Source organism: Chironomus tepperi, unplaced genomic scaffold (genome assembly GCF_022539635.2).
Source record: "Chironomus tepperi strain 1889 unplaced genomic scaffold, CSIRO-AGI_Ctep_v1 contig_48, whole genome shotgun sequence".
NCBI classification, from domain to species: Eukaryota; Metazoa; Arthropoda; class Insecta; order Diptera; family Chironomidae; genus Chironomus; species Chironomus tepperi.
The window spans coordinates 939,945-966,734 of record NW_027226170.1 but is presented as its reverse complement, the minus strand read 5'-3'; the positions used below and the strand labels follow the sequence as shown (position 1 = coordinate 966,734).

The following is a 26,790-nucleotide window of genomic DNA, read 5'->3' as shown; positions in this document are numbered from 1 at the left end:
AATCGTTTGTAATAATCTACCTGAAAGCATATTGCTAGATACTTTAGATTGATGACGTACAATTAAATGTCACAGCTGAAAAGATATTTTACTCGAATATTGTCACAATATAAAGACATAAGACTTTTTGACAAATGCTTCTTAATAATAATAATATGAAAATGTAAGGATGTACAATGTAGAAAAGTAATGAGGAACGAGAGTACTTTCGTTCCTTGAGAACTTTTTATCAACGAATATTATTTGAATTTGAATTTTAAAACCATACAACAGCTTCATTTCAGTTGAGCTTTTTTTAAAAGCTTTCAAGCTCCAAATTTTGAAGCATTTGATGGAGGAATGTTCAGAAATTAATTAATAAGGAATAGTAAATGGTAGTAATTATTTTTGGGAACTAAACAAGACAAACTGAGTCAATTATAGAACATTTTCTTCAATAATTGAGCTTAAAAAAGCTCATTAGAAGGAAGCTTTGTTTGTGAAAACAATAATTTAGCTTTGCCAAAATAATGTTCTTTGTCAGTGACCCTCACTATTTCTTGGCGATATCTGTGCCTGCACCTATACTTCCTTAGACATTCTAGTTATTTCCTTATGTGCTGTATGAAATGTATATGTAGCAATTAAATACGTTACATCCCTTTGAACATAAACTGTAGTTTTGCAGTTTGGTTGTGCCTGTAATGGATATCAAGAATTTTGCGAGGTCAAGGCATCAAAAACACTTAGTCTTCGATTTGCACATCTATTTAATATTGAAAGGAACCAATAATATCAAGTCATATCGATTAATTAGTGCATTCCCTTGATCAATTGTTTTCCGTAAATTTCCGGAGGTGACGATTTTCATTTCGAAATAATAAATCATTTGCTTAATTAAAATGCATTATTCGCCCAATCATCTCCGAAATAGTTAGTTCCTTATTTATTCTTCTCATTGATTGAGAAAATTTTGTGTGGTGAAATTAATTTTTTTGTAGATTAATTTATTCTAGTGATAACTAAGTACTATTAATTATAGTAAACATTGAACAGAAGTTATTTGATAGTGAATTAAAGTGCCATAAGAGAATAAAATATTGTGAAATAAATCAAATTATCATTGCAAAAAGAGTGCAAAATTTAAAGTGACAATTTAATTAATTTATTTTTTCTAAATTTGTTTCATCACGATTCTATAAATAAATCACATGAAAATAGTACTGTATTGTTTATTCGTAATCAATTGAAAACGCGAGTTGCATGTACGGACGTACCAAGTTCAATGTGACATCATCATCTTAAAATCAAAACTTCCGGATTGTTTGAATTTTCTTTTTTGATCGCTGTCTATCGATATTCTCATGTGCGTGTACTGTTTGTGATTCAATTAAATAGAGAAATCAATCAAGTAACAGCTGATTTGATCAAGTAGTGATTCATTTTTGTCCTTCGTTAATTAATTTGTTTATCTACTGTATCTTTACAGTAACAATTTGTTGCAAGCACAAATTGCAGAAATTAGAAGTGAAAAATCAAGTATTTCCTCAAATTTCAAGATACAGTCAATATATTAAGTGCAAGCTAAAAGTTCAAGAAATTTAATTAAATTATCTTGGTATAATAAGACATTTTTACTATAGCTTATATCTAGTCTACATTTAATCCTTTTTATATAAATACATAAACTAAACTTTAATCAAACTGGATCATCCATCGGAAATAATTCGTGCCGTTGGTAAAATAGATCAAAGGAAGAAAAAAGAAAAAGACGAAATGACATTAGATTTTCTAGATGATACTCAAGCTGAATATGAGCAAGCAGTGTCACAGACAAAATTTGGGAAATTCCATTTCTTCTTGCTTGCTGTTTGTGGATTAATCTATTTAAATACTGCTGTAGGCATTACGATAATATCGTTTGTACTTCCTTCAGCAACATGTGGTGAGCATTTTTATTGATATTTGCAATTTAATTCAATTTTATTATGTCCTAAACTGAAACTATGTATGAATTTTATTTTAGACTTCCAGATGACATCTGTTGATAAAGGTTCGTTGATTTTATAACATCTTTTCTCTCAGGCTATGCCAATAGATTTGAATAGATTATTCTACAGCAGACAAGTCTATTAGTGTGCTTGAGTCCTCCTTCCATTTATGGAATTAAAGTTAAAATTATTGTCTTACATCAATTTAATAGGATGGTTAACAGCCACCCCGATGTGTGGAATGGTTCTCGGCTCATATTTCTGGGGATGTCTTGCAGATACAAAAGGCAGAAAATACGTGCTGATCACATCATTGCTACTTGATGGAATTTGTGGAATTCTCTCATCAATCTCACAAATTTATGGATTATTTATATTTTTTCGATTTTTTAACGGTTTTGGGTAAAAGCACGTCTATCGATTTATCAATTTATTTAATATTATTAACATTCATTAATATTCATGACTTTCATTTTTTTTTTCTTCATCGTAGCATCACCGGAGCAATGGCTATTTGCTTTCCTTATCTCGGTGAATTTCAATCAACAAAATATCGTGAGAAAATTCTATGTTGGATGGAAGTTTTTTGGACAATTGGTATAATCCTATTACCATTAATCGCATGGCTTATTATTCCATTAGAAATAAATTTCAAATTCCTCGGCATCATCGATTTTCATAGTTGGAATCTCTTTGTCGCATTATGTGCAATTCCAAGTATTTTAATTGCAATTTGGCTCTTCTTCTTTCCTGAAAGTCCAAAATTTTTGATTGAAATTGGTGATACAGACGAAGCTCTTGAGATATTAAAGGACATTTATCATATGAACACAGGACGACCAAAAGATGACTATCCAATCAAATCATTGAAAGAGAAAGAACGTGAAAAGGTTAATCAAAGTCAGTCACTTCCGTCGTTACGGTCATTGAGTTTGAGAAAACCGAAGCATCTTAATATCCTACTTAAAGAAATATGGGAACAGACGAAATCATTGTGTAAAGCACCACATTTAAAAAATACAACACTTACGTGCGCCATACAATTTGGCTTAACAGCTTCATATTATACATTGATGATATGGTTTCCGGAACTTTTTTATCGCTTTGAAGAGTACGAGGCGAAACATGGCGAGGCAGAAGCATCTGTTTGTATTGTCAGTAATATTCGAAGAAAGGAAGACGAATTTTGTGGGAATCCAATCAAAAATGATGTTTATTGGCATACTGTAATTATTGGGCTGTCATGTATACCTACAAGTCTCCTCCTGCCAGCATGCATTCATCGTGTCGGGGCCAAGCTTTTCATATGTACGTATCCTGTCAATCTGAATTAATTACTTGATTGATAATTAATTAAAATTATTTAATTTTATAGTTTTTAGTCTTGTACTTGCTGGAGCTGCCACAATTGGATTATATTTCGTCAAAAATTCAGAAGAAAATCTTATTCTGTCATGTATATTTGAAGCATTAACATCGCTTGGAATCAGCACTGTTTATTGTGTTATGGTCGATTTATTTCCAACAAATTTACGAGTTATGGCAGCAGCATTAAGCTTAACATTTGGTAGAGGTAAATACAATTTATTGTGATATGTGTTATGTCCTAATATTACATAATGATAGCAAACTAGATGAATGTGTGTACAGAATTTAAATTACTAATCGATTCTATGTGCAAATTTAAATGCCTAATACTAAGCACTTATACATAATTTTATTATTTTTCTAGGAGGTGCATTAATAGGAAATCTACTATTTGGATTTCTCATTGATTTACATTGCGTTGTTCCAATTATCATCTTTTCTGCATTACTTTTCAGTAAGTTTAATTTATTTTTGCTTTATCATTTTGTGCATTTTTGCAGGCAGTTATAGAGTTTTTAAGGGTGAAAAATTAATTATTGGGTCAAATGTCCACAATTTTCAAATTGCCGTTAAAGTTCAAAATTTAAATTCTGAAGTTCAAAAATTCAAATTTTTGAAAAACGCTACTAATTAATTTCTCCAAATGGAACAAAATTCTATGTTTAAAGTCCAAATCCATTGCAAGCAAAAATACACTAGCTTTATCTGAATCTTTATCACTCTTTTCACCATCACTTGCTTAACTCACTCACTCTTTTATCCTTTAATTCTTTTCTTTTCATTTTTATTTAGTTAGCGGTATTCTTTGTCTCTTTTTACCGTCGACGGGTAGAGAAGCTTTAAATTAATATGCAAATTACTCACAATCTTTTATGCTAATGATTTTTAGTTAATATTATCACAATTGGATTATGTTCCTGTTTGCTTCTTTAGAAAATTGCTTCCGTTTATTTTTCAATCCACATACTCATTAACATCATGAAAATTCATAACTATGTATGCACAAATTATTATTTCTACGCTATATGCAATATCCTCATTAAAGACTTCTGTAACATTATCATACTCTTTATGCTTACTCATAAATTAATTATTTATTTATTTATCACAATATTAAGAAGAAAAAAAAATGTGAAATACATTTTTGAATGAATAAAAATGCAAGTTTGGATTAAGTTTAAAAAGTTATTATTTTTATGCTTATTGTTCTACGATAAATAATGTTGTTGCTGCTGCTGCTGCTGTTGTGATATCAGTTGTGAATTTAAATAATATATTGTTGATGGCGGAAGTACGGGATGATGTTGCGGTTCTTGATTTATCGTATAATTTTGATAAAATGTATTCCGATGTGCAATTTTAAGCTTTGATGACATTTGTTTTTTGTATTTTGTACGGCGATTTTGAAACCTGTGATATAGGATCATTCATGACAATAAATTTTATGTTAAACATTTATTATTCGCGTTGTTTTTATGGCGAGTCATTTCGTGGATGGATGACTAAAGCGTATTTAATTGATTTCATTGATATATCACCATGTATGTTTTAATTGAGGACGATTTTTTGAATATTTGAAATTTAAATACATAACCGATTTTTAAAATTTGAATTTTTCGAAACGGTTCTTTCATGATTTTTTTAACCATTGATATTTAAATTTTTGAAAGCTGTTATTTTTTGAATTTTTAAAAACCGTTAAAAGAAGTACGTTCTTAGAAATCAATAGAGCCTATGTCATCCAGCCACCCATACTTATTTAATATTAACATACCATGTTTTTATTTGTACTTCAGTTAGATTTAAAATTTTTGATAGTTCGAGCCTCTTGCTGACTGACAAATATTTATCATTTTTAAATTCATTTTCGAGCTTCTCCAATTGACATTGTGAATACGCTTGACGTGGTTTCCTATCAATTCCCGTCTTTCTCAGCCTCATTTTTCCCATTAATAATCGCTGTTGTGCTATTAAGCATATTTAACAAGAGAAAAAAGAAGGGAATATTTAACACATTTAAAACTTGTATTTAACTTTATATCAGTTAAAGTGATAATTAATTCATGATAAATAATCACTTTTCGTATAGTCGTTGAATGTTTACTCAAGATTTTAGCACCTATTTAATATTCATTCACTCACTCGAGAGTAAAAAAGATGTAAAGTAACAACTTCATTTTCTACTGTTGAGGACTTGATTGATTGATATGTTTAGCATTTATAATATTTTTCAAGCCATTAATTAAAGTTTTGTCCTTTTGTGGATTTTACTGATTTGTGTACTTATCAGGAAATTAATTAATTTATAAACATTAAGAAAAGCCGTTACGAAAATAAATCAAAATGTGTTTTTATCTAACCTGAAGTTGGCTACATTTAAGAATTCAAATTTTGAAAACTCGTTAAAATCATAAAACTTGATTTCAGAATGAAAAAGAACTAAAGTTTGAAAACTAAGCCAAAAATTACCACAAAATATTAATTAACAAATGGAAATTCTCAAGAGAAGTCTGAATCATTATTGTCAATGTCCATAACATATTTTGTACTGTAAAACAGCAGAAAACAAAAAAAAGAGTTGAAAATATTTTATGGATATGAGAAATGTCCACAGTAGAAATAAACATTTAAATGTTTCATCATTCAATTTACAAATGAAATGAGGCACAAGATCGTAATTTTCACTCAGCAGTGCACATCCACAATTTTCTACAAATCTCGTTATTGTGATTTGTGGACACAATAGTTTATCACATTTATGAATGGAATGTACAGTCAATAAGCTCTTCTATTAATTATCCGATTCTCATTAGTTGGATGTGCGATGAGGCCTTAATATTATTATTGTTATCGTCATTTTATGAAACATAAAATTCGCCAAAAATTTTTGCAATTACCTTGAAAATTAAAATTTGTATCTAGCCAGTTGCGACAAAAAACATTTGGTTCGTGCTGATGATAAAATGCTGTATCGGGTGATAAAATGACATCTACAATTACATAAAAAAGGCAATAATAAAAGTTAATGATTCATCATTATTTGATTAAATTTTATTGTGGACCACAGAATTATTGGATGTTATAAAAAGGACAGCACATAACATTTTTCACAAATCCAGATGATGTGGATCTAGTTGCTCATGCGATTATTGTTGCAAGTAGTTCCCCCTTGTTATCTAGCCTTACTTAATCTTATGATTTTGAAATAGTCTTCATACAGATTGTCATTAAATCTCGTCCGATAATAAGTCGTATAATGTCGTGGTCATTATGCAAAATATGCTAATTTGTGTGTTGAGAAGCATGATTGTGCTACTTCTAGAATCAGGAATGAGAACGTGTTTCTTCTAGTTTCTATAATCTCAGTTTATAAATTTAAGGAGATTTTACTGTATCTTGGATAAACATTGGCATAATGATGCATGACTGTCTTTAAATAAGGAAGCAGAACAATTAAAGGTAGATAGCAGAATTAACTGTTTTAACCCAGTTATTCAACTCTAACACATTGATGTCAATATATCAGTGAAGCATACTTAATGACACCGAACATATAATGAGCATACTCCTTGCTTTATCTATAGCTCAAAGTAAATTCAATCAATATAATTGAGCCTGTTAAACTTTGTAAGCACACTCGTGAGCATGTTCCTTGTCTGTTCGAGGCGACACACTGAACATAGAAAATTTCAGATTTTGCATCCTCAGAATTTAAGACGGAAGTATCGAAGCAACACAGATGAAGATGTTTGTTTGTGCAATATTGCAACCTTCTCTATTTGGACGTTTGTTGATCTAAAGAAGGAGTATGGCTCCGAATAAAGGAATCCTCAGGTGAGACTTAAACCAATGTTCTGTGCTTTTGAGGTCACATGATCCTGTTTCTGAGCTACCAGCGGTTATTCGACTATAAGGTAAAGTGGCGTATTTTATAATTTATGCATTTTCTCTATCTCTATCCCTTTTACTCCTGTAATCTCAATGATACACCGTTGATAGGACATTACAGGAACCCCATTCAAACAACCAGACTTTTTTTACCAGAATAAATTTACTGACGTTTAAAAATGAACAGGTATCGATTGGCAAGTCATGTTATTAGAAAAGCTTAAGAAACTCATTTAAGATAGGTCTCTAAGTCCGACTTTGTGAATGTCAAACGATCTTATGAGCATTTAAAGAACTCATGGAATGAAGCTGTCAATCGAGCATTGATAATTGAGATTTGGCAAGCGGTAGCCAGCAATAGAGTTAGCTTTACGCGACCAGCGAACAGCAACAACATTCTGACTACCTTAATTAGTCCAATATCTGAATCATCGAACATGTACGATCTCTTACTCATTTGACTCGTATAGTTGGAAATACAACTCATGGGTAAAAAGCAATGATCGCGACGATAAAGAATCAATTGCAACTCAAATTAGCACTTTCCGTAATTGATTTCTCCGACGGTAAACTATGTAGTAGTTCCTAACGTTCATTTACGATTTAAATAATATTTATTGTAAATAGTTGAAGACCCCTTGCCGCACAGATCTTCATTCGAACTACGAAGAATAAACATCGTAAATATAAATTACAATCCTTATAGAGTCCTTAATTACTGCAGTTAGCCACAATTATAACAAAATTAATGTTTTCCTTAAGGCTTAACCTTGCTTACAAAATTTCACAGAACTGTCCAATTAACCTTCATCCAAATTAATCCAGGTCCAATTAAATTTACCACTAATCCACATAATCTAGAACATTAAATCCTTTTTTGCACTCATACTCACCTTTCGTATTGCAAAAGTCAATCAAATCCAATCGATTAGATTTCGCTATGTCATCATTATGTGAATTGAGTCCTAAAATTGATTCTATTGAAAATTTATTACACATTTTTGTCGACATTTTATTGTCATCGACTTTTTCTGATTGCTCAATTTTCACACACTTTCGATCGATTTCATTGTTGTTTGGCTGTATGCTATCAATCTCCATTATTGCCGCTAATAAAGCAATAATAATGCTTAACACAAAAAAATGAAAAAAACCAGACAGGAACAAGAACAAAAAAAAAATATCAAAAATCACCACTCGACGCCTCTAATCTAGTCGACAACGATTTATGAAATGTTTTATGGTTTATCAGAGATTTCTTACTGATGATGCTGCTTACTTCTACCGCTGTTAAGTATTAATGTATAAATGTATGATATAAATGATGGTGATGATGATGCACGCCCTCAGTTAACAAGGTGTTAAAAAGAAAGGAAAGCAAAGTAAGCAAGTACAATGGATATATCTATCTTTTTTCAACTGTAGCCGGTAAATCGCTGAGAAAAAGACATGTGGTTATGGTAGCATGATGTATTTTCGTGTTACTTAAAAGGTTTTAATGCTATAAAAAATTATGAATGAATCTTCACTTGGCATATAACAATGAAATGCTTGCTTATTACTTGATTTTTACTCTCGATGCAGCCATTCTTTGTATATCTATATAAAAATCGTGTAGATAACTACGTATTACAATAGAAAAGTATGAATGTGTGCAATGATCAGACATTATTCTTACGGAGCATTTTGGTGATTTATTACTGATTGAATGGGGATTGGTCAGACTATTTGGGTAGGTTTTTGGCACATAACTTTGTGTATTTATCAGTGTACTTAGTTGTTTCAATAGAGGTGAGTCGAAGTGGCTAGGATGCAGTGGGTTAGTCCTTCGGTGTATAATTATTGCAACAGCGATCCAGCGATCGTGGGTTCGAGACTCGGCATGTGAAATTTTTGACGTGTCCTTTTTCGAATCATATGTACTGGAAACGCGACTCATAGCCTCTCTTTGTGTACAAAGTCTAGAGACAATAAGCTGATAATAACGTCATCAAAAGAGTGGTTCTAATTCCACTACAAACTGTAGGTCTATTGAGTGCAGTGGTCTGGTGCACCTTTACTCGTTAAACAAACATTAGCCGCGAATCCCATTAGCCCTAGCGCGCAGCTCTGGATCTCGAAAAATCCTGAATAACTATAGTTCAGATTTAGAATCAGAATATCAAGAGCATACCTTCTCGTGGATGATAAGGTTTTTCACTGACCATTTCCAAAATAGGCTTGTTCAAAGATAAACAGGATTAGCCTTTTGTTGTAGTCTCAGCTCATTGTTACAAGTGATAATAAGTAGCATCTGATAGAGCCAGCTATCTAAGGGAGGATCAGGCATAACATGAATCGAAATTGATCTTTAAGACCAGTATATGATGTAACTATGAATGTAAGAAACTAATGAACTTCAATGTTGTAAATTTAAATCCTAAATGCTACTAAAGTCATTCCATAGATGCCAAAGATGTCAGGATCATGTCAAATGTTTGGAAAAAATGTAGCAATAAAATTGAAATCCGCGAAGACTGTCGTTCTCTAAACTTACTTATTCAACTGGATTAAAATAAATCTGCAGTAATATCCACGATGTAAATGTCAAAAATGTAAAATTTCATCCATGTAGATTAACTTAAGATCCAACAAGCTAGGATTAGTTCAAACTGATTCCTAACAAGTCTATCATGTTACAAATTTCCTTTTATTTAATTCCAACACACTTAATATGGAAAGACAAAGTGTACCTAAAACCATAAGTCCTTCCAAGAAATTGTATCAAAAAGGAAAAAGAGCAATGATGTGATAATAAAATAAACCACTTAAACGCAACCATTAAAAGGATTCACCAGAAGAGGAAGAAAAAAAAACATGACAGGTTTATTTTTCTTCTACCATAAGCATACCTACCCCTCCTGAACATTTAGGAATATTACATTCGCAATATAATAAATAAAAATAACAACATATAAATAGTATGTCTGTTTTGTTGGGGTGATGCTGCTGTTGTTGTGTAATATTTCCATCTCTTTATGCTGGCTACTCGACGATTGAGTGTGGGTGTTAAAGGGACGAGATAGACACACCGTGAAGAGAAAGAGAGCAAACGTAATTAAGTTACATCCTGATGATTAATTGATTGGTTTTGATTTCAACTTAATAAATCAAATGGAACAAAAATATTTTTAGTTGATTACAATTTACACATTTACTCACTCAATCTGACAGTAATCGATTGATCGGTAATATACATGTATTGAGTATCAATTTTCTTAATTACCCTCTTACTCTTGCCAATTTTTTTATATCTCACTGATATGAGTAAAAAAAATTAATTCCATATAAACAATTAGCTGAAAATTAAAATGTCTGTGATAATTATTTTTAATTCTGTTGGCACGCGATACACCCTTGATAAATGTACAGAAAATAGTTGAGATGATGCTTTTTCACATCATTTTCAGTAAAGTGTGCCAATAGTATTGTTGAGAATATAACAACGGTCGTTTAAAATTCGAATTTTATATGCAACAAATATTAGTTGATTTTCCCCTTTTAAAGTTGTTGACCCCCTTCTATGTAAACATTTTAGTTTGTTTTTGAACTCTGAAGAATAAACATCATCTTTATTTAAATCTGTGAGGAAGTTTACATAAGTTCAGATAGAGGCTATTTTAAGCTGGGGCATGCGAAGTCCATGAGAAGATCAAATTACTACTTTTTGGATCAAAATTCTTCAATTTGATTGTGTCATAAATTGAAAGTGACAAACAATTTTTGAATTAAATTAATAAATTATGCATGCATACTTGTAACTGTCATAATTTGAAAATTCATTTACAAGAAGTACTTTCAATAATGAACGTGTAGAGGTTTAACAATGAACTTTCCGATTATTGAAAGTGTAGAAGTTCAGAATAAATTAAAAATTAGTAAGCAAATTTATTAAGTTTAAGGCCGATATATTTAATAAAACTTATATAATTTCATTGTAGAAAACGTTAGCCATCTATAAGCATTGAAATAAAGTTGGAACAGGTTGGAACGAATTAAAATTGTGCATTTTTTATTTAAAATAGAAGTTCAGCGTTCTTTCGAGCCTTCATCGACATGTACTTCAGTACAGTTAGTGATTTTCCGAGACAAAAACATCAATTCTCATCCTCTAAATATTTGCGTTCCATACAAATGATAGAATGAGTCTGAAAAGGATCAAATCACTTCCATAGAAGATCCAACCGAGAATCTGAATCTATTAGAAACCTAATTATGAAAATTGTATTTTTGATCGTAGATCACCAATATTTAATAGCTATTCACATACAAAATGAATTATTCCATAAGAACAGAGCTACACAGAGTCCCTTAGCACACCCTTCACCTCTCTTCCAATATCCGGATGTCATGCTTTCAGTAACCTTTTCTATCTACTTTAATTTCCGCTGCCTATTTTTCATGTGATAAATTGCGTGATAGCTCCTTTTTGTTCACGTACTTTACAGTTTAAATTCATTCAAGTGTATATAGAAAGGAATTTCTACCACCCGTACTGGTTTCTCATTTTATTGTTATCATTAACTTTGATAAAACAAAATCTGTGTATTGTTTATTGTATAAATAGAGAGCCACTTTAATGATAAGGAAATAGATTTATGTTGATTAATTAATTACCTGCCAGGAACAATTGACCTGTAATTACTGAAAATTCATTTTCAAATTGATAAGCACAGATTTATTTTCATTAATTTAATCAAGATGATCAAGTTGATTATTTTTTGATGGGTATAAAAAGGTTATTAAAATTGATTTGAACTTTCGATTGCATTGCCTTATCTTCCTTCGTGTTGATTGTATAGCGTCAAAATGACGTACGTAGAGTGGTTCTGACTTGAAGGTTGCTATGATTTATTTTGTCGATAAAGAATGAAATTTGGCACCGCGCTTCTCGAATGCACTTACTTCTATTATCACCATCTTAGTGCAGTTCGCAACTTACTATCCACATATACCATACTGAATCTTATTTAAATAGTATATTCCTGATTTGAGGTTATGTCTTTCGCAGTAAAAATGGGTCAAAATCAATCGTCACGTTGCCATCAGGACCACTTAACTTATTATTGCAATACAACGACGTAGCAATGCTCTACCGAACAAGTTGTGCTGTTCGCTTACATTCCTATTTTGGTCGATTAATTTAGTAGGATTTGTTACTAGCTTCTCCGCAGCCCTTTAATATCCACAGATTAATACGCTTATTTATTAAAGCATTGTAAAATTACTTAATTGCTCCTTAAACCCACAGCCTGCTATTCGACAAAGCCTTAATTCGAAGGAAAATTTCTCCGCAGAATTTTTTTTCATCTTCTTTTTAACAAGCCTGATAATTTATGAAGATTTAATCCTTTAGATCTAAAAGGATTTTTTTTTTTTCAATGTACAAACAGAGAATTTAATGTGACAAGAACAAGATTTAATGTCCTCATTTTAAAACTTTGTGGTAATTTAATTTAAAATCAATTTTGGATGGATGTATTTTATTATTCAAAGCGTAACGAGTTCTGGGTCAATTTGAGTTATTGACTCAATATTTAATGGTAGATCAGTCCTTTAATGAGGACCGTTTTGATAGTCTTAAGTGATATTTAAAATAGACACAGGACAATATAACAAGCTCTATTAACACTTTTGAGTCATGGACACTTAACGGATAATGTTGGTTATGCGATCCTGTATGTGGGTTTATTTGGTCCAGATTTTTGTGAGCAACTTCCTATCATGTACATAAGTAATAGTGATATCTACTTTAAAAATAAGACTTGACCGTAGATCATATCTGGACTAAATTGTTGTAAATAATCCTAATTTGACTTCATTGTACCTAAGCTGGATCTAGTTGGCTCCTCATTTGATTCACCTAAGGCTATCTTCTTAACGCTGCAGAAAATGATTAAGAGTAAAATTTCATCTGATCAACTCAGAAACTTATGATTGCTTAGTAAGATCCAAAAGTCAGCTAATCCTGTAATCTAATAAATCAAGCTTAATTAGGCAAAACACAGTTTTTTAATCCTGAATTATTTTTAATCTATTATTTTATGTCATTTTTTATAATATAAAAATGTTTAGCTAAAAGTATATTCTAAAAAAATGGTTTTGTCAGCTATAGCTTTAAAAAGGCTACCCTATCGACTCTTCAAAAAACTTCCAACAATCAAACTCAAAGAAAAATAGCTAATTATAATAATTATCATATTAAAAGTAAATTAAATATTACAATTTAAGTATAATCGAACTACAAAACATCTTGACCTGCTGCGCAATGATAGCTCAAGCCAAATTTATAAATTTAAAAACCAAAATAAAAATTTTGTGTGACAATGAAAAAATCCAAAACGGAAGAAGAAAAAACAGTCTGTGTAGCTAGAATTAAACAAAATATACCCCTCGTAACTATGATTTTTGAGCGCTTATCATAATATCAATGACAAAAATGCCCGACTTAAAGCTAACGATATTCTTAAAATGATTTTTTCCTTATATTCAATCGTGTGTATAAATATTGTTTGTTGTTACTCCAAAAGTAGCTGATAATGTAGAAAAAACACAAGCTTCCTATGTAAGTAAAATGGTTCCCAAGCATCCAAAATAGCCTATAAATAAAACAAAAGAAAAATATATTTTTGACTTGAATTTAAAGACTTTAATCCTGTATTTTTTTTATCGATTTTAGATATGAAGAGTTATTGAACGTCAATGAAAATTAATTGAAAGCTGCAGGTGATTAGCAAATTTGATAAAAATACAATCTTGCAAATGCCTTTGCTTGCCTAGATACTAAATTGAATAAATTTGATTTTAATTCCTAACCGACTTTTAGAGTTTAAAATATTAACGGATTTTAAAAATTCAAAAAGCTTATCAAAATTTCAAAAATGAATAATCCGTTAAATATTACAATGAATTTTGCATGTCAGTCACAATTAGTAGAATATCTTTGAATGATGTTCTTCAATTAGCAGAGATATGGTAAATTATAGCTAATTAATTCTCAGAAATTCATGCATATCATTCATCTTGATGGCGATATTATTTAAAAATAAAGTCGCACATATATCACATGTCAATCAAAGTTGAACAAAAAACTAATTACGTCCAAGAACTGCGCAAAAAATAAATATCTATAAATTACCTTCATGCTCCAAAAATAGAGCCTTCAGCGTATGATCTGACCAATAGTCCATTGCAAATGCAAGTAGCTTCATACTTATTGGATTTACACGCAAAAAGTTGCCTACAAAGACGACCTACAAAAAAAGAAAGAGACACAGGAGTAGAGGAATTGATATCATCATTATTGCAATAGTTCAATTATTATTATTAACTGAACATCATCCCTACCTTATCAATTTTTTCATTTACTGCGCACATACGAGCTATCAGGCCAATATTGTTCGTGATTGTTACTAAAGTGGCATTTGCTATAATAATCATAAAATCAATAAACAGATTCGAGTATGAAAATTGAGAGGGAAAGAAAGAAAGATGGAGAGATTAGATATAGAAGCGATAGTTTTCGAGATAATTAATTAATTTACCTAAATCTTCTCGTGTGACACTCACTCGACGCTCTTTCGAGTTCATTTGTCCAAAACTCGATGCCACTAGACTTCCTGGGAGACCGAACCTTTCATAATCACCCCCATAAATATCTCTAACTAATTTATCAACTTTTGTGTGATCACCTTTTGTCGCAAGTTGAATTGCTGTAAAGAAGTACAGATTTTAATTAAGATTTATTGGATAAAGGAACATTTATGTGTTGTTAAGCTAATATAATGGAATTTTTGGGATTAATTGAATAAACTTGTAAATTTTTTGGAAAACATTAGCCATTTAAGGAAATTGACTCTTGTAAATCATGTCTATAGATGTAAATTTTGAGTAAGTATTTCTCATGTTTTTGATAGTAAGGATTTAAAACTATTTATATACTCATGTTTACAGTATTAAGGTATGATAGATATCTTATCGTTTCAGTAAACATCTAAAGGCTTTTGATGATTTTCGAGAAGATTCCTTCTCCATATTTGGTTGACTTTTTCGTCATATTTCTGTATTCGAATATTGAAGACTGTTGTTATGTGTACACAAAGAAGCAAATTCATTGAATTCTGCAACATGATATACACATTGAATTGTTTTGATTAATTTGAAATTTATTTGCTTCGATGAGTGGCATTCATAACAAGCATTCCTACTTCAACTAACCTACTAACCTTGCGTTAACGATATGTTTCAAATTAACGGTCAAAAAATATTTAAAAATTAACGGACAAATTATTTTTGAACTTTTTTTCAAATAATTTTTGACCGTTATTTTCCAGAATAATTTTCAATATTTGTTCTATATGCAAAAATTCCCAACTTGAAAAATTACCCTAATTATCACCGACAGCAATATTTTCCATAATATTAGCAAGTTCTCAAAAAATCACCATGATTTGGAATAACCCAATCGAGTCATGTGAAAAATCATGGTCAACTTAATGTTAAATGCATTCACATACCTTCTTCAAATGTTGTACATCCAGTTAGCAGACTACAAAGTCCAAGGAATGTTCCGCCGCCAAGACTTGTACCAGAAATTCTCTTATAATCATTTGCACCACGTACTGCTAATATACTCACACCACTTCCAATATTGACTAATATAAATGGATACGGTTGAGAGAAATCAAATCGTGCTTTTTGACTTAAACTGTTATCCCGATAATGGAATGAAAGAGAATAAGAAGAAGACATGATAAAAATAAATAAAAAAAAATTGATTAATTCTTATCGATATCTAAATAAAAACTTAATTATCTCAGTGGGAGATTGATAAAATAATCGATAAGTCACACATACCTAATATCACTTGCATTTTCGTAATAATAACATTCGGTTTTACATTGAGTATCAGCATAGAGAATGCCTTTGATGAGTGCATCGAGTTCATCGAATTTCTTTAGTCGAATATTCACTTCCTATTTTATGTAAAAAATAAACATAAATTTAATTAAAATTTTCCTTCCATTTCCATTACTGTCAACTTACTCGCTTAAATTCCTCTTCGAACTTAAATGCACCACCGCCTGTGGCACAAACTGTTGTTAAAAGTTTTGCCACTGAAAAATAGAAAATAATATTAAAAATTGAAGAAATTGATGTCAATATTCATATCCTTGCAAATCTTATATCGCAAATCTATAAATTATCTACATGCATCTGTCGATTACTTAAACTTTTTATGCTATTTAAAATAAATGTTCATGTCAACTTACTTCCTTTTGACTTTGCTAATTGCAAAAACGAACCCATTTCGGCTGTCGGAAATCTAATGAAGTGCAATGTTCCTTTCTTGTTATGTATTTCCACATTGTCCATCTGTATATGACATTCAGACATATTAAACATGTTAGTTATTTTTGTTGTAAGGAAACAGAAAAAAATTCAATTATAATGTGAGTGATGCTAATAAATGCTATACAACTTGTATGTCACTGCAGATTGATCAATGGAGCGTACTTTCATTTATTTAATATATTAGAATTTGTTGTGTCTCTAGGTCAAGCTATTGAATTTAATGTCTTACACAGATATTTTGTGACACATTAATGCATTTTCAACGGATTTTTGAAATTCAAATTTTATAACAGTTTTATAACGGTTTTTTAAAATTTCAAATTTTCAAATTCCGTTAATTATTCATACCTAAGTAATTTATATTCCCAAGACATTTGTGAACTAATTAAAACTTAATGACAGATGTATAAAACAGCTGGACAAACAAACTCTGAAGAATCATTCCATTTAAATACCAGGAAATTAAAAATGCAGTACTACTGTCACAAAGCTTCATGATATGATTAATTCAAGTTCTGTTGACCTATATATCAGGTCTTACATCATAACATTAGGAAGAATATATGGGAACTCAATAAAACATTAATCATAAACAATCGGTAGATATGTACTTAAAGCAGAGCTATTTATAGCTTCTGTAATTCCCCTAAACATTCTACTAATAACTATTGACATTCCCAAAGTCACATGACGTAAAATTAATTTTTTTCAGAAAAAAAAAATCAGGTGGAAAGGTTAATAAAGTCACATCCGGAAATATGTCAACGTAACAGCCGCAAAAAGGACAAAGAAGACTAATAAAATTCTAATTAATGCCAACCAGTATGACATATTCAGTCACACGGCTAGTCTGTAAAAGTGAATAAATTTAAATTTGCCACACAAAAAAAAAAAGTTTCAGTAAAGTCTGTAAAGAGGGAGATAAATGTGAATGAGCTTTTTTTTTATGCAACGTTATGTGCTTTTTCAATTCTTGTAAATAATTCATGCAAACAACAAGCAACATCTGCGTCAACAAGTCTCTTTTCGAATTAAGGCAGTAAAATATAAAAGTTTGAGTCTACAATTTCTCTTAACATTCTATGGACGTGCCATTCTATTGGATAAATATTTTCTCAATATTATTTTATGTCATCATCGTGAAGTTTACTTTATATTACGTTATATCTATTTAGTAAGCATAAGATAAATTCTACCGCAAATAATTGTGCTGAATATAGCTTCAAAGAATATTAAAATTGGGTATGTTAGCACTGTTCTCTTGCGTCATCGACCAACAAACGGTGATTTCTGAGTTAAAGTTCAAACGATGTGAATAATCTTTAGGCTATTATTGTTAAGATAATGCTTTCTTTTTAGTACATTAGGGCTCGATCTGACTGTTTATTTTGAGAATGATTATTGTTATTATTCAGATTCTTTAGAATTATGTCTTTTAATAAGAGTAGGTCAATGGTCTTTCAGTCATAGAATTACAAAATATATGGCGTGTGTCGTAAACAGCCACGCGCTGGGAATTAAGATAGCAAATTCTCTTTGACAGTAACTTCATAAATTAGCTAGTTGATAAGCCATTTTATGTCAAGTTATCAAACTATACACAACCTTGAAAACTTATATAGATATAAGCTATGAAGTATTTGTTGAAGTGCCTTGATAGCTGCAGCTACTTGAGCACTTCTTGAGTTACTTCTTGAGCGTAACAAGGTGCGGGTCACAAAAGTTGATGTTTATTTGGACTACCAGATTCAAAACATAGTAACCTGCCTAGTGATTCCTCAGAAGCTTAGATACTTTAGTGTCTTAAGGAACAGCAGATTAGGCTGTAAAACTAAGAATTGAGCAACATGAATGTTCAGTCTTGAATGATGCAGCTAATAGACTATAAAATAAATTCACCATGTGATGGCTTTTACTAGATAGAAACTTGTTACGTTATAACTGAACTGGATCAATACTTGAGATGATGACAAGTTTTGAATACGTATCCAGTTTTTAATTCAAGCTGTTTAACACTGAAAAATTCTGTTCTGTACACCTTGGGGATGTACATCATAATAAAGTATTAAGTTATAATTGTAGTGCCTTAAGGTATATCACACGATTTGTAAGATCCGTCAATAAACAACTTAATTATTTGTTGAGTTTTGAAATATTTCAAGTGTGCATACATCCCATTGGCACACACAGTAAATTCTTCAAACATTCATAAAAACAGCTTAAAGAATCTTCATGAACTTAACTAGACACTACATCCAACAGTAAAAAAAAACATTCCAAAAAAAAATATCCGGCATCACATACAATACAAATAAAGCTTTAAAGAAAAATCACTGAACACAATCCTATGACGCAAGTCATAAATGAATCATTTTAAAGTCTCTCTGTCGAGAAGTTACTTAAATGAATTTTATAATTTTCGTTATCACTGACTGGAAGTAATGATTAAATGTGTATGCTTATACCTACATACAAAAACAAAAATCCGAAAAGAAATTGAAAGGAATTAATACTAAATAATTTAACGTAAAATCGCGATAAAGACTTTTCAGTGTATATACATAGAATTTAATGAAAAATTTAGTATGCTAATATGAGTTTAAAGAAATTAAGTACAAAGTGCAAAGTTTCAAGTTCATTGACTTCCTCTTAAATTTTTTTTCTATATCTGAATTTTAAGATTGGATTTCTCGCAAGGAAAAGTTTATGAGGAAGAAAGTAATTGAGTTGCAATCTTATTAAGAGGGAGTTAAACTTTTTTTTTTTCAGTAAGAAGAAAATTGAAGGAAAATTTTTCTCAATGTTGAGTGGAAAATTCATCATGAAGCTTACTGAGTGGTTACTTTGAAGGAGACGTTATGCACTTTTTTCGGACAGTAAGGTTAACAAGACATAGCTTGTATAGGTCAGTTCTTGACTGGTTTAGAGAAGTTCTTGATTTTTTGGAATTTTAATACTGAACATGCTCCAAGCAGATTCCAAGAGACAAAATCAAATTCCTCAACTTCTCTTACTGACTTACTTACTGAATTATGCTCTGATGTGGAGCTTAGGCTACTATAAAAGGCTTTTCATCTGCCTCTATTGCTGACCACATCACAAAGTTTGTACAAATTACCCGTTCTTGCATCTAACTGACATTCTCTTAGTCCTATGTCATGTTGCTCTGAACTACCCTTGACTATATCAAATCATCTTATGGATTATACCTTAACAGTATGCTTTCTCGAAATCCCGGTCCCGATAAATTTTCGGGATCGGGATTGACATTTTCGGGATTACTAGATTAGCATTGCTTTCAGCTTACTCTGTTCTTGAGAGCATACTCATTGCCTGTTAGGGATATTTAAGAAGAATGCGCTATCGAGCCATATAGACACAGCCTTCCTTACTGACTTTTATTTGCATCATCTCAATTCCCTCTTTTTTAATTTATAATATATATAGATATATATTGAGTGGTTTCAATGTTGTTATGTATCTTTGGGAAAGCCTCTTTATGAGTTAAGTAATAATTATACGAAGGGAAGTTTATGATGTCGGAAAATATTTGCAAGCATATATCAACCGTAAAATTATCAACAAATTAGAGTCAATGAAACAGGGGATTTATGCTCAAAATATTTGTTTTGGGGTTGAATGTTATTCAGATATTACGGTACTTAAACATGAACTTTATAATCACCCTTATGCCTTAACGTTTCGTAACATCTAATCAATCCCTCAGTATAATGAGATGTATAGCATTATCATATCGAGCACTAACACCTTGATAGATATGTTTCATACCTGTAGATGTATGTCTCTATGTCCTGTCTTTCCATAAGCAGAATTCTTGGTAAGATATCGTCGAATATTTTTCAGCACCTTTGCTTCCACTTCACTTGCCGGCTCATCCTCATCATTTGGTTCAAAATAAACTAATTTTGTCAATGTACCGCCTACATCCACTCCGATTGCTGGTACTATTGAATGGAGAGATTGAGAAACTTTGTTAATGATTAATAAATTTTGTAGGAAATAACACAAAAATCAATCAGATGGATATTTAATGGCAACCAAAAAATAATGCTACTACAGAAATGAAAGCCTTTAAAAGAGATGAATATGATTATAATGAACGAAAAACAGAAAACAAATTTCATGAGGAGATGACATTCGCATTTAAGTAAATTAAAAATAAAACAAAACAGAATTCTTATTAAAAATACTAGCAGGCACTGACAAGCAAATAATTAAAGTATTTATACAAAATTAAAAATAGACGATCAGGCAGAAAAAATTATTACCTGGCAATTGGGCTGGATGATGATCACATTGTTCATCACTAATCGAATAATGATCAGATTCATTTTGATGATTAATTTCATTACATTTAAACACTGCAAAATGAGATTGTTTTGCTGTTTTTATTAAACATGATCAAAAGTCATCGTCAATGTCAAAAAATATGGAAAAATTGGAACTTCTGTAATATTTTATTTTGAAAAACATTTATGATTGCCTCATAAATGACTGATTTCTGATCGCTTTTTACAGTCAACATGATATCAAATTTTATTTTGACTGAATATAACTGGATGTTTGAATTTATAGCTCATTAAACACGTTATTTTATATTTTATAGGAATTCTTTCAACTGAATAATTAAAAAATAAAATAATTAATTTTGTTTTTTATGGTTCAAAAGTCCGTTCTGTAAGACAAAGTTCAATTTGAACTGAAGTTCATAAGTCCAAAAATTTTGAATTTTTGAATACCGTTAAATTTTGAATAAAATGAATTCTGATCTTTTAAATGTTCACTAAGACAAAGTTCATTTCATTTCAGTTTAGAAATCCGAAATTTTGAATTTTTGAAAACCGTTAAATTTTGAATTTTTGAATACCGTTAAATTTTAATTTTTGAAAACCGTTAAATTTTAAAAATTAATTTTGTATAAAATGAAATCTGAATTTTTAAATATTTTACTGATCCTAATGTCAAAAATATCTCATAAACATCAATTCAATATTCAATAAATGTCAGCATCAACGATTCATCATCAATCGATAGTCAATTTCATGAAGTCTAACAACAAAAAATACAAAAACCACAGAAAAAATATGAATTTATAAGCGAATTGTGTGTTGCTTTAAAAGGGACAAAACTTTTTTGCGATGTTGTCAACTCGTACTAATGATAAGCATATGGAGATACGCACGTGTAGGGTCACAGATGTTTAAATGAAAGAGAAATCCCCTCCCCACTAACAAATTAATTGTCAATTAATGTTCTTCTTCTTCAAGCTTATTGAATATTTTTAAATATTTAATGAATTTTTTATCACCATAAGCATTCACATGTTTCATTCAGTCACTCGAATAAACGACTTTTTTTTTGTCTGTCGATTCTCGTAGCAAGAGATTGGGAGATACACACTCGCTGTATCACGAAGGATGAACTTTACCCATTTAAAAACTTTATTTTTTTATTATTTCTTCTTAATCGTTCACACAAAAAATAAATAAATATGATTTCTTCTTACTTCAAATGGAGCTTTAAAGACTTGACAACGTCATCAAACTCAAAATAATGATTCTGGTAGTAAACATGTACGTGTTCTAAGTGTTGAAATATGACACCAGACAGAATTTTTTTGACATAAAGCACAACAGACAAATTAATAAAATATTGGAAGTAGAGGATTGAGTCTTTTAAATTTTTGGTCATTTAGGGTCATTAAAGAAATAAACAGCTTTGACAGCCTAATTGCTTTAAGAATGGAATTTCTAACCCATTATACAAATTAAAGATTGAAATCAAAGAAGTGTCATTAAAGACCACTTAAGGAATTGACGTAAATCACTGACCCGAGCAACACAATGTAGTCGGTCTAAGACATAGTGTTGACAGCAAGACGTTTTTGACTAAATTGAAAAGCAAATAATGAAATTAGTGACACTGTGCCACTCGGGCGTAAAGCTATTGTAAACAACAATCTCAGTTTTTGAAGGAACAACATCAAGTGAAGATGAGTAGAATAATACAATGAGTATGAGAATTAATAATAATAAAGTTATCGTCTTACATGTTGAGGATATATCATTTCTGTTAAATTCATCCTGAGCATTATTATTGATGAATGACCGGCATTCAGTAAATTTATTTGTATCACTATCACTACTTGTCGTTACAGATGATGCTGATGAGGTTTTAGATTTCTTCATTTTTAATTTTCTACGTTTTGGCATTGTGGAAACCTTGTGACTTCTTACACTGTAATGGTAATGTTGTTTACGTTTCGTTGAATTCGTAATTACTAATGATGACTTAATACCATCACAACTATTTGACAATGAACCCGATGATGATGATGACAATGAGGATGAGATCGACGATACAGGTGGTGTCAAATATACAGTTGACTTCTTTGTACGGTGGGTTTTTGGATATTTGACATTAAGTGTAGCCATTATTCCTTTTTTTATTTTATCGCTCTTTTTTTTATTCTTCTCCGACTTTTCTCTTTAACTCCTTACACGACGTCTACCAATGATTGATATACACATAAAAACTTTTCTTGCATGTACGTTTCAACTTGTTCCTTAATATCGGTTTATGTTTGTTGACAATTTTTGTTTTTAAACTGCTATAAAATCAGAATATTTTTTATCACATATCAGGTGATATCCACATAAGTACAAAAGGTTATTTATTCCTTATATACTTTTCATACAGGTGTTTCAAACTCAACTGTCGGTTCTTCCCAAGCTTTCTTTTTATTTATAAATTCCACAAGTAGTTTTTAAACATTCTACACAAAAATAAAATAAATGCTTGACCTACACTAAGGTGAACTAACATTCACGAAAAATCGTCATTAAATTGAAGTAGGAAGCATTATATACAAAGTACACTTGACCACGCTTAAAGCCTTGTTTAACAGTAAACAAAATAAAGTTTACGTGCTGTTTTGAATATAGCTTGAGTTAAGGAAAATTTAAGGCAATTTTAAAGCTTAGAAAGTTACTAGTTTTACAGGATATACTGCAGAATTGGAAGTAAACTCAGATTTTGGATCGAAAAGTCGACTTCGAGCTCTAGGACTTAGAAATTTAATCCAGACACAACTTAGCATGATAATTGTTAGTAAATCTGATTCCAATGAAAATTTCTATCCAGTCAATGACTTCATGTCATTCTGAAAAACCCAGAATAGTCAATATTATTAAAATCTTCACATAAAGTTAAGAAGAAGTCAGGTAAAATTAAGCAACTACGAAAAATCAACTTTATAGCTTGTAAACCTAAATTCATTTCGTGATTAATTAAATACATCTGTGTTTGCCATACTAGGAAGTAAAGACTGCGGTAAGAATCATCACGTGAATGTGAATGCATCCATTAAAGAATGACTACTTAATATTCAGAGTATGTTAATAGACAGTCTACACAGGAGTTTCTTAATGTTCAATAAACGACTTTCGAGAAATTTTTCGGCAACATTAAGCCCAGTGACAATCCCTGGACTGAATGAATGAATGAACAAGGCTCTTTGTTGAAAGGAAAATGCGCACAAAATTCATTTCGTGTGTTTCAATAACACATTAACAGATCGTAAAATGATACCACGAGGAAAATAGACATCTATTTCTTTTATCTGTTTATCGCAAACAATTTAGGCACGAGAGAATCTAACATTGATGGCTTTTAATGATATCACATTTCTAGAAGGTACCACATAAAAATTAAAGATTATTCTAGTTCCTTTAAGATAACAAATGGAAGTATGCATTGAATGGCTTAAATTGGGCTGTTAATAATAAATTGACACATATATCACATATATGCTTTTTGGAAGTAGTGGAGTTCCTTATTATTTTACATATTAATTAATTTAAATTCACTCGATTATTTTAATTTTATTTATATAAAAAAAAATTTCCAATTTAATTAAAAGCCATCAACAATAGTGACGAAAAATATTGAAATGCTTAATACCTGACACTTGATGACCCTTATTTGCGCAAAAGGCACATTTAATTAAAATGTTTTTTATCGCATTTTACTGTAAAACTATGTAAATTTATCAGTTAATGCTTCCAGCGAGCATTTATATATATGTAATAATTGAAAATTACTGCAAGATGGAAAATTTATTGTTTCGGAATGACAACATACGATTCAATGCGCGCAAAAATATGATGCACGCTTGTTTCTGTTAAAAAATATTTTACATTATATAATAAATATCGAAAGATGTGTTTTACTTCTTCATGTAATAATGCGAAGCATACACACATGTATGCTCGATATCATTCATAATGTTCATTCAAATATTTGCCATCCAATTGATGGATTTTCACATTTTTTGTGCCTTTAGTTTAGCAACACCATTCTCATTTACTTTACATTGTTTGCAAACAATTTGAACAAAAATTCTTTAAATTCTTTTGCTGACTTGAAACACCACAGAAAAGTACGAAAGAAATTAAATAACTTGTGCATTAACATTACTTAACATACATTTTAAATAACAGTTCATTTTTTTCTAAATTAACTTTAAATCACTTCTTTTTTCAATAATTGTTTTTATGTCTTTAATGATCCACAAAATAAATTAAAAAAAAAAATGTTTAGCACTATATAAATGGTCAACCGTCTAGTTCCGTTTTGAAAACTCTACTGAAACCAAATATATTCATATAGTGTGAGGTACACATAATAATAATGAAAGAAAAATATCTTTCGATTGTCCAGCACAAGCAAACGGAGAAACAGAAAATAAAAAAAAACTTCAAATGTATTAAGCGTCCATACATGCGAGTTGTACGATTAACGCTGTCTGTCATATGTGATGTGAGTTACTTTATTAATTGTGTATTAGTTAACTACTATGCTCATTTTTTTTTTGTCTATACATATCAACATTAGTCGTCCAAAGTCTCCAGGTATAATGCACGTTGTATGTGTGGTCGGTCGGGTTATTGATAATAACAATATTTTTTTTCCTCATATCAGTTGGGCAATGTGCAAGGTTTTAAAATAGATGAAATTCATTCACATATCATATAGTGAATACAATTCATGTAAGATTAATTGCTGACAACGACTACTATCAATTTAAAAATCTATTATTGTAATATTACAAATGTGTATTAAGGTGTCAGTATAGTAAAGTATAGTTGGACTGTATTTTTAAACTTAATCGCGTGATGTTGATCTTCACTTTTTATGAATTAATAATTCTTCAGGATCCGAATATTCGTTAGTTAGTGTGACGGAAAAAGAAACTTTCGAAAAAATCTCTTATACAGCCGTCTTAATTGACCCTGAAATGCTTTTACGATAAGTAATGTATTATAGACTTAAAAATTATATTTCAATGCCTGCGTTTTTGGGTTACGATATCTGATTTTTGTGTGTTTTCTAACAACGAAATATTTGTTATTTAAATAAGCGATGAATGTGTGAATGACAAGAGGAACGTATGCAGCATAATATGAATTAACTTAGCTAGTTATGAATGAATATATGAAAATTAATGAATGCGAATAGGATTTGATGCTTAATTTAATTTCATGATTCAAGTTCATCGAAAATTCACTTGTGACATCAATCTCATTTCTCTTTCATTCGTCATCAGGCGTTTCTTCTTATTATTATACATGTAAAATCCACTTTTCTCTCTTGATTAAGTAAATTTTTTTTCGAAAAATGAAATTATGAAATACTTATGATATAACATGAAATTATAATGAATTCATTCCATCTGTGACCCTTAGTACGTTAATTATAGCTTGTTTATATTATGTTTCATTCATAAATTTTATGATTTTCTTACCATTTTCATTTTTTTCCTCTTGTGTTTTGGTATTTTCACAACTTTTCTTGTCTTCATTTGATTTATCCATTTTGATTCCTTTATTTAACTTTATCAATTAACTAGTTACTTATTCTAATTGAAATAATCGTTCAACAAGCTCAATGAATGCTCTTATTCAGCACAATAACACATTTTTTTGTAAAAATTTAATTTTCAATGATTTACTGTTTTCTCAAACGTAAACAGAAGACATAAATTTGAAATTTTTTTAACCGTTAATTAAGTTTGTAATTTTTAAGCTTATTTTTGAGAAACTTTTTGTTGATTTGAAAAGTTTCTCTCCTGCTTTGTGCTTACATTAAT

The 26,790-nt window shown here is 30.4% G+C and overlaps 3 protein-coding genes across 7 annotated transcripts; 1 reads left to right on the top strand and 2 right to left on the bottom strand.

Moving 5' to 3' along the window:
- Positions 1-1,126: 1,126 nt before the first annotated feature.
- On the top strand, positions 1,127-4,353 carry LOC139099919 (synaptic vesicle glycoprotein 2B-like). The gene is made up of 9 exons (XM_070652459.1): positions 1,127-1,345; positions 1,469-1,597; positions 1,727-1,924; positions 2,006-2,032; positions 2,183-2,372; positions 2,464-3,278; positions 3,346-3,543; positions 3,703-3,792; positions 4,131-4,353. Exons 3-9 carry the CDS (start codon positions 1,756-1,758, stop codon positions 4,184-4,186), a joined length of 1,545 nt encoding a protein of 514 aa, XP_070508560.1. The 5' UTR covers positions 1,127-1,345; positions 1,469-1,597; positions 1,727-1,755; the 3' UTR covers positions 4,187-4,353.
- On the bottom strand, positions 4,248-8,505 carry LOC139099917 (homeobox protein MSH-D). Of its 2 annotated transcripts, XM_070652458.1 has the most exons (5): positions 8,281-8,505; positions 8,120-8,191; positions 6,236-6,328; positions 5,113-5,305; positions 4,248-4,748 (listed from the first exon to the last, which is right to left on the bottom strand). In XM_070652458.1, the coding sequence occupies exons 1-5, from the start codon at positions 8,294-8,296 to the stop codon at positions 4,547-4,549; spliced, it is 576 nt and encodes a 191-aa protein (XP_070508559.1). In that variant the 5' UTR covers positions 8,297-8,505; the 3' UTR covers positions 4,248-4,546. The 2 variants fall into 2 exon arrangements, with proteins under 2 accessions (XP_070508559.1, XP_070508558.1); XM_070652457.1 differs by having other exon boundaries at positions 8,120-8,505.
- A 4,768-nt stretch (positions 8,506-13,273) lies between these two features.
- fbl (pantothenate kinase 3 fbl) lies at positions 13,274-26,659 on the bottom strand. 4 transcript variants are annotated; one of them, XM_070652498.1, is made up of 11 exons: positions 26,446-26,659; positions 20,909-21,001; positions 20,409-20,584; positions 16,538-16,640; positions 16,311-16,381; positions 16,122-16,240; positions 15,782-15,972; positions 14,810-14,977; positions 14,613-14,692; positions 14,404-14,518; positions 13,274-13,864 (listed from the first exon to the last, which is right to left on the bottom strand). In XM_070652498.1, the coding sequence occupies exons 1-11, from the start codon at positions 26,513-26,515 to the stop codon at positions 13,827-13,829; spliced, it is 1,224 nt and encodes a 407-aa protein (XP_070508599.1). In that variant the 5' UTR covers positions 26,516-26,659; the 3' UTR covers positions 13,274-13,826. The 4 variants fall into 4 exon arrangements, with proteins under 4 accessions (XP_070508599.1, XP_070508597.1, XP_070508600.1 ...); XM_070652496.1 differs by lacking the exon at positions 26,446-26,659 and adding an exon at positions 22,690-23,238; XM_070652499.1 differs by lacking the exon at positions 20,909-21,001.
- Positions 26,660-26,790: the final 131 nt, after the last annotated feature.

Excerpts from the sequence above, each read along its gene's own strand:
- LOC139099919 (XM_070652459.1), top strand. The coding sequence starts at position 1,756 with ATGACATTAGATTTTCTAGATGATACTCAAGCTGAATATGAGCAAGCA. Across the intron at positions 1,925-2,005 it reads ACTTCCTTCAGCAACATGTG|ACTTCCAGATGACATCTGTT; the intron begins GTGAGCATTTTT and ends ATTTTATTTTAG. Across the intron at positions 2,033-2,182 it reads GATGACATCTGTTGATAAAG|GATGGTTAACAGCCACCCCG; the intron begins GTTCGTTGATTT and ends TCAATTTAATAG.
- LOC139099917 (XM_070652457.1), bottom strand. The coding sequence starts at position 8,327 with ATGGAGATTGATAGCATACAGCCAAACAACAATGAAATCGATCGAAAG. Across the intron at positions 6,329-8,119 it reads TGACTTTTGCAATACGAAAG|ATGTCATTTTATCACCCGAT; the intron begins GTGAGTATGAGT and ends ATGTAATTGTAG. Across the intron at positions 5,306-6,235 it reads TACAAATTTTAATTTTCAAG|CACAACAGCGATTATTAATG; the intron begins GTAATTGCAAAA and ends TATGCTTAATAG.
- fbl (XM_070652496.1), bottom strand. The coding sequence starts at position 23,074 with ATGGCTACACTTAATGTCAAATATCCAAAAACCCACCGTACAAAGAAG. Across the intron at positions 21,002-22,689 it reads AAATGATATATCCTCAACAT|TGTTTAAATGTAATGAAATT; the intron begins GTAAGACGATAA and ends CTCATTTTGCAG. Across the intron at positions 20,585-20,908 it reads TCATCCAGCCCAATTGCCAG|TACCAGCAATCGGAGTGGAT; the intron begins GTAATAATTTTT and ends TCCATTCAATAG.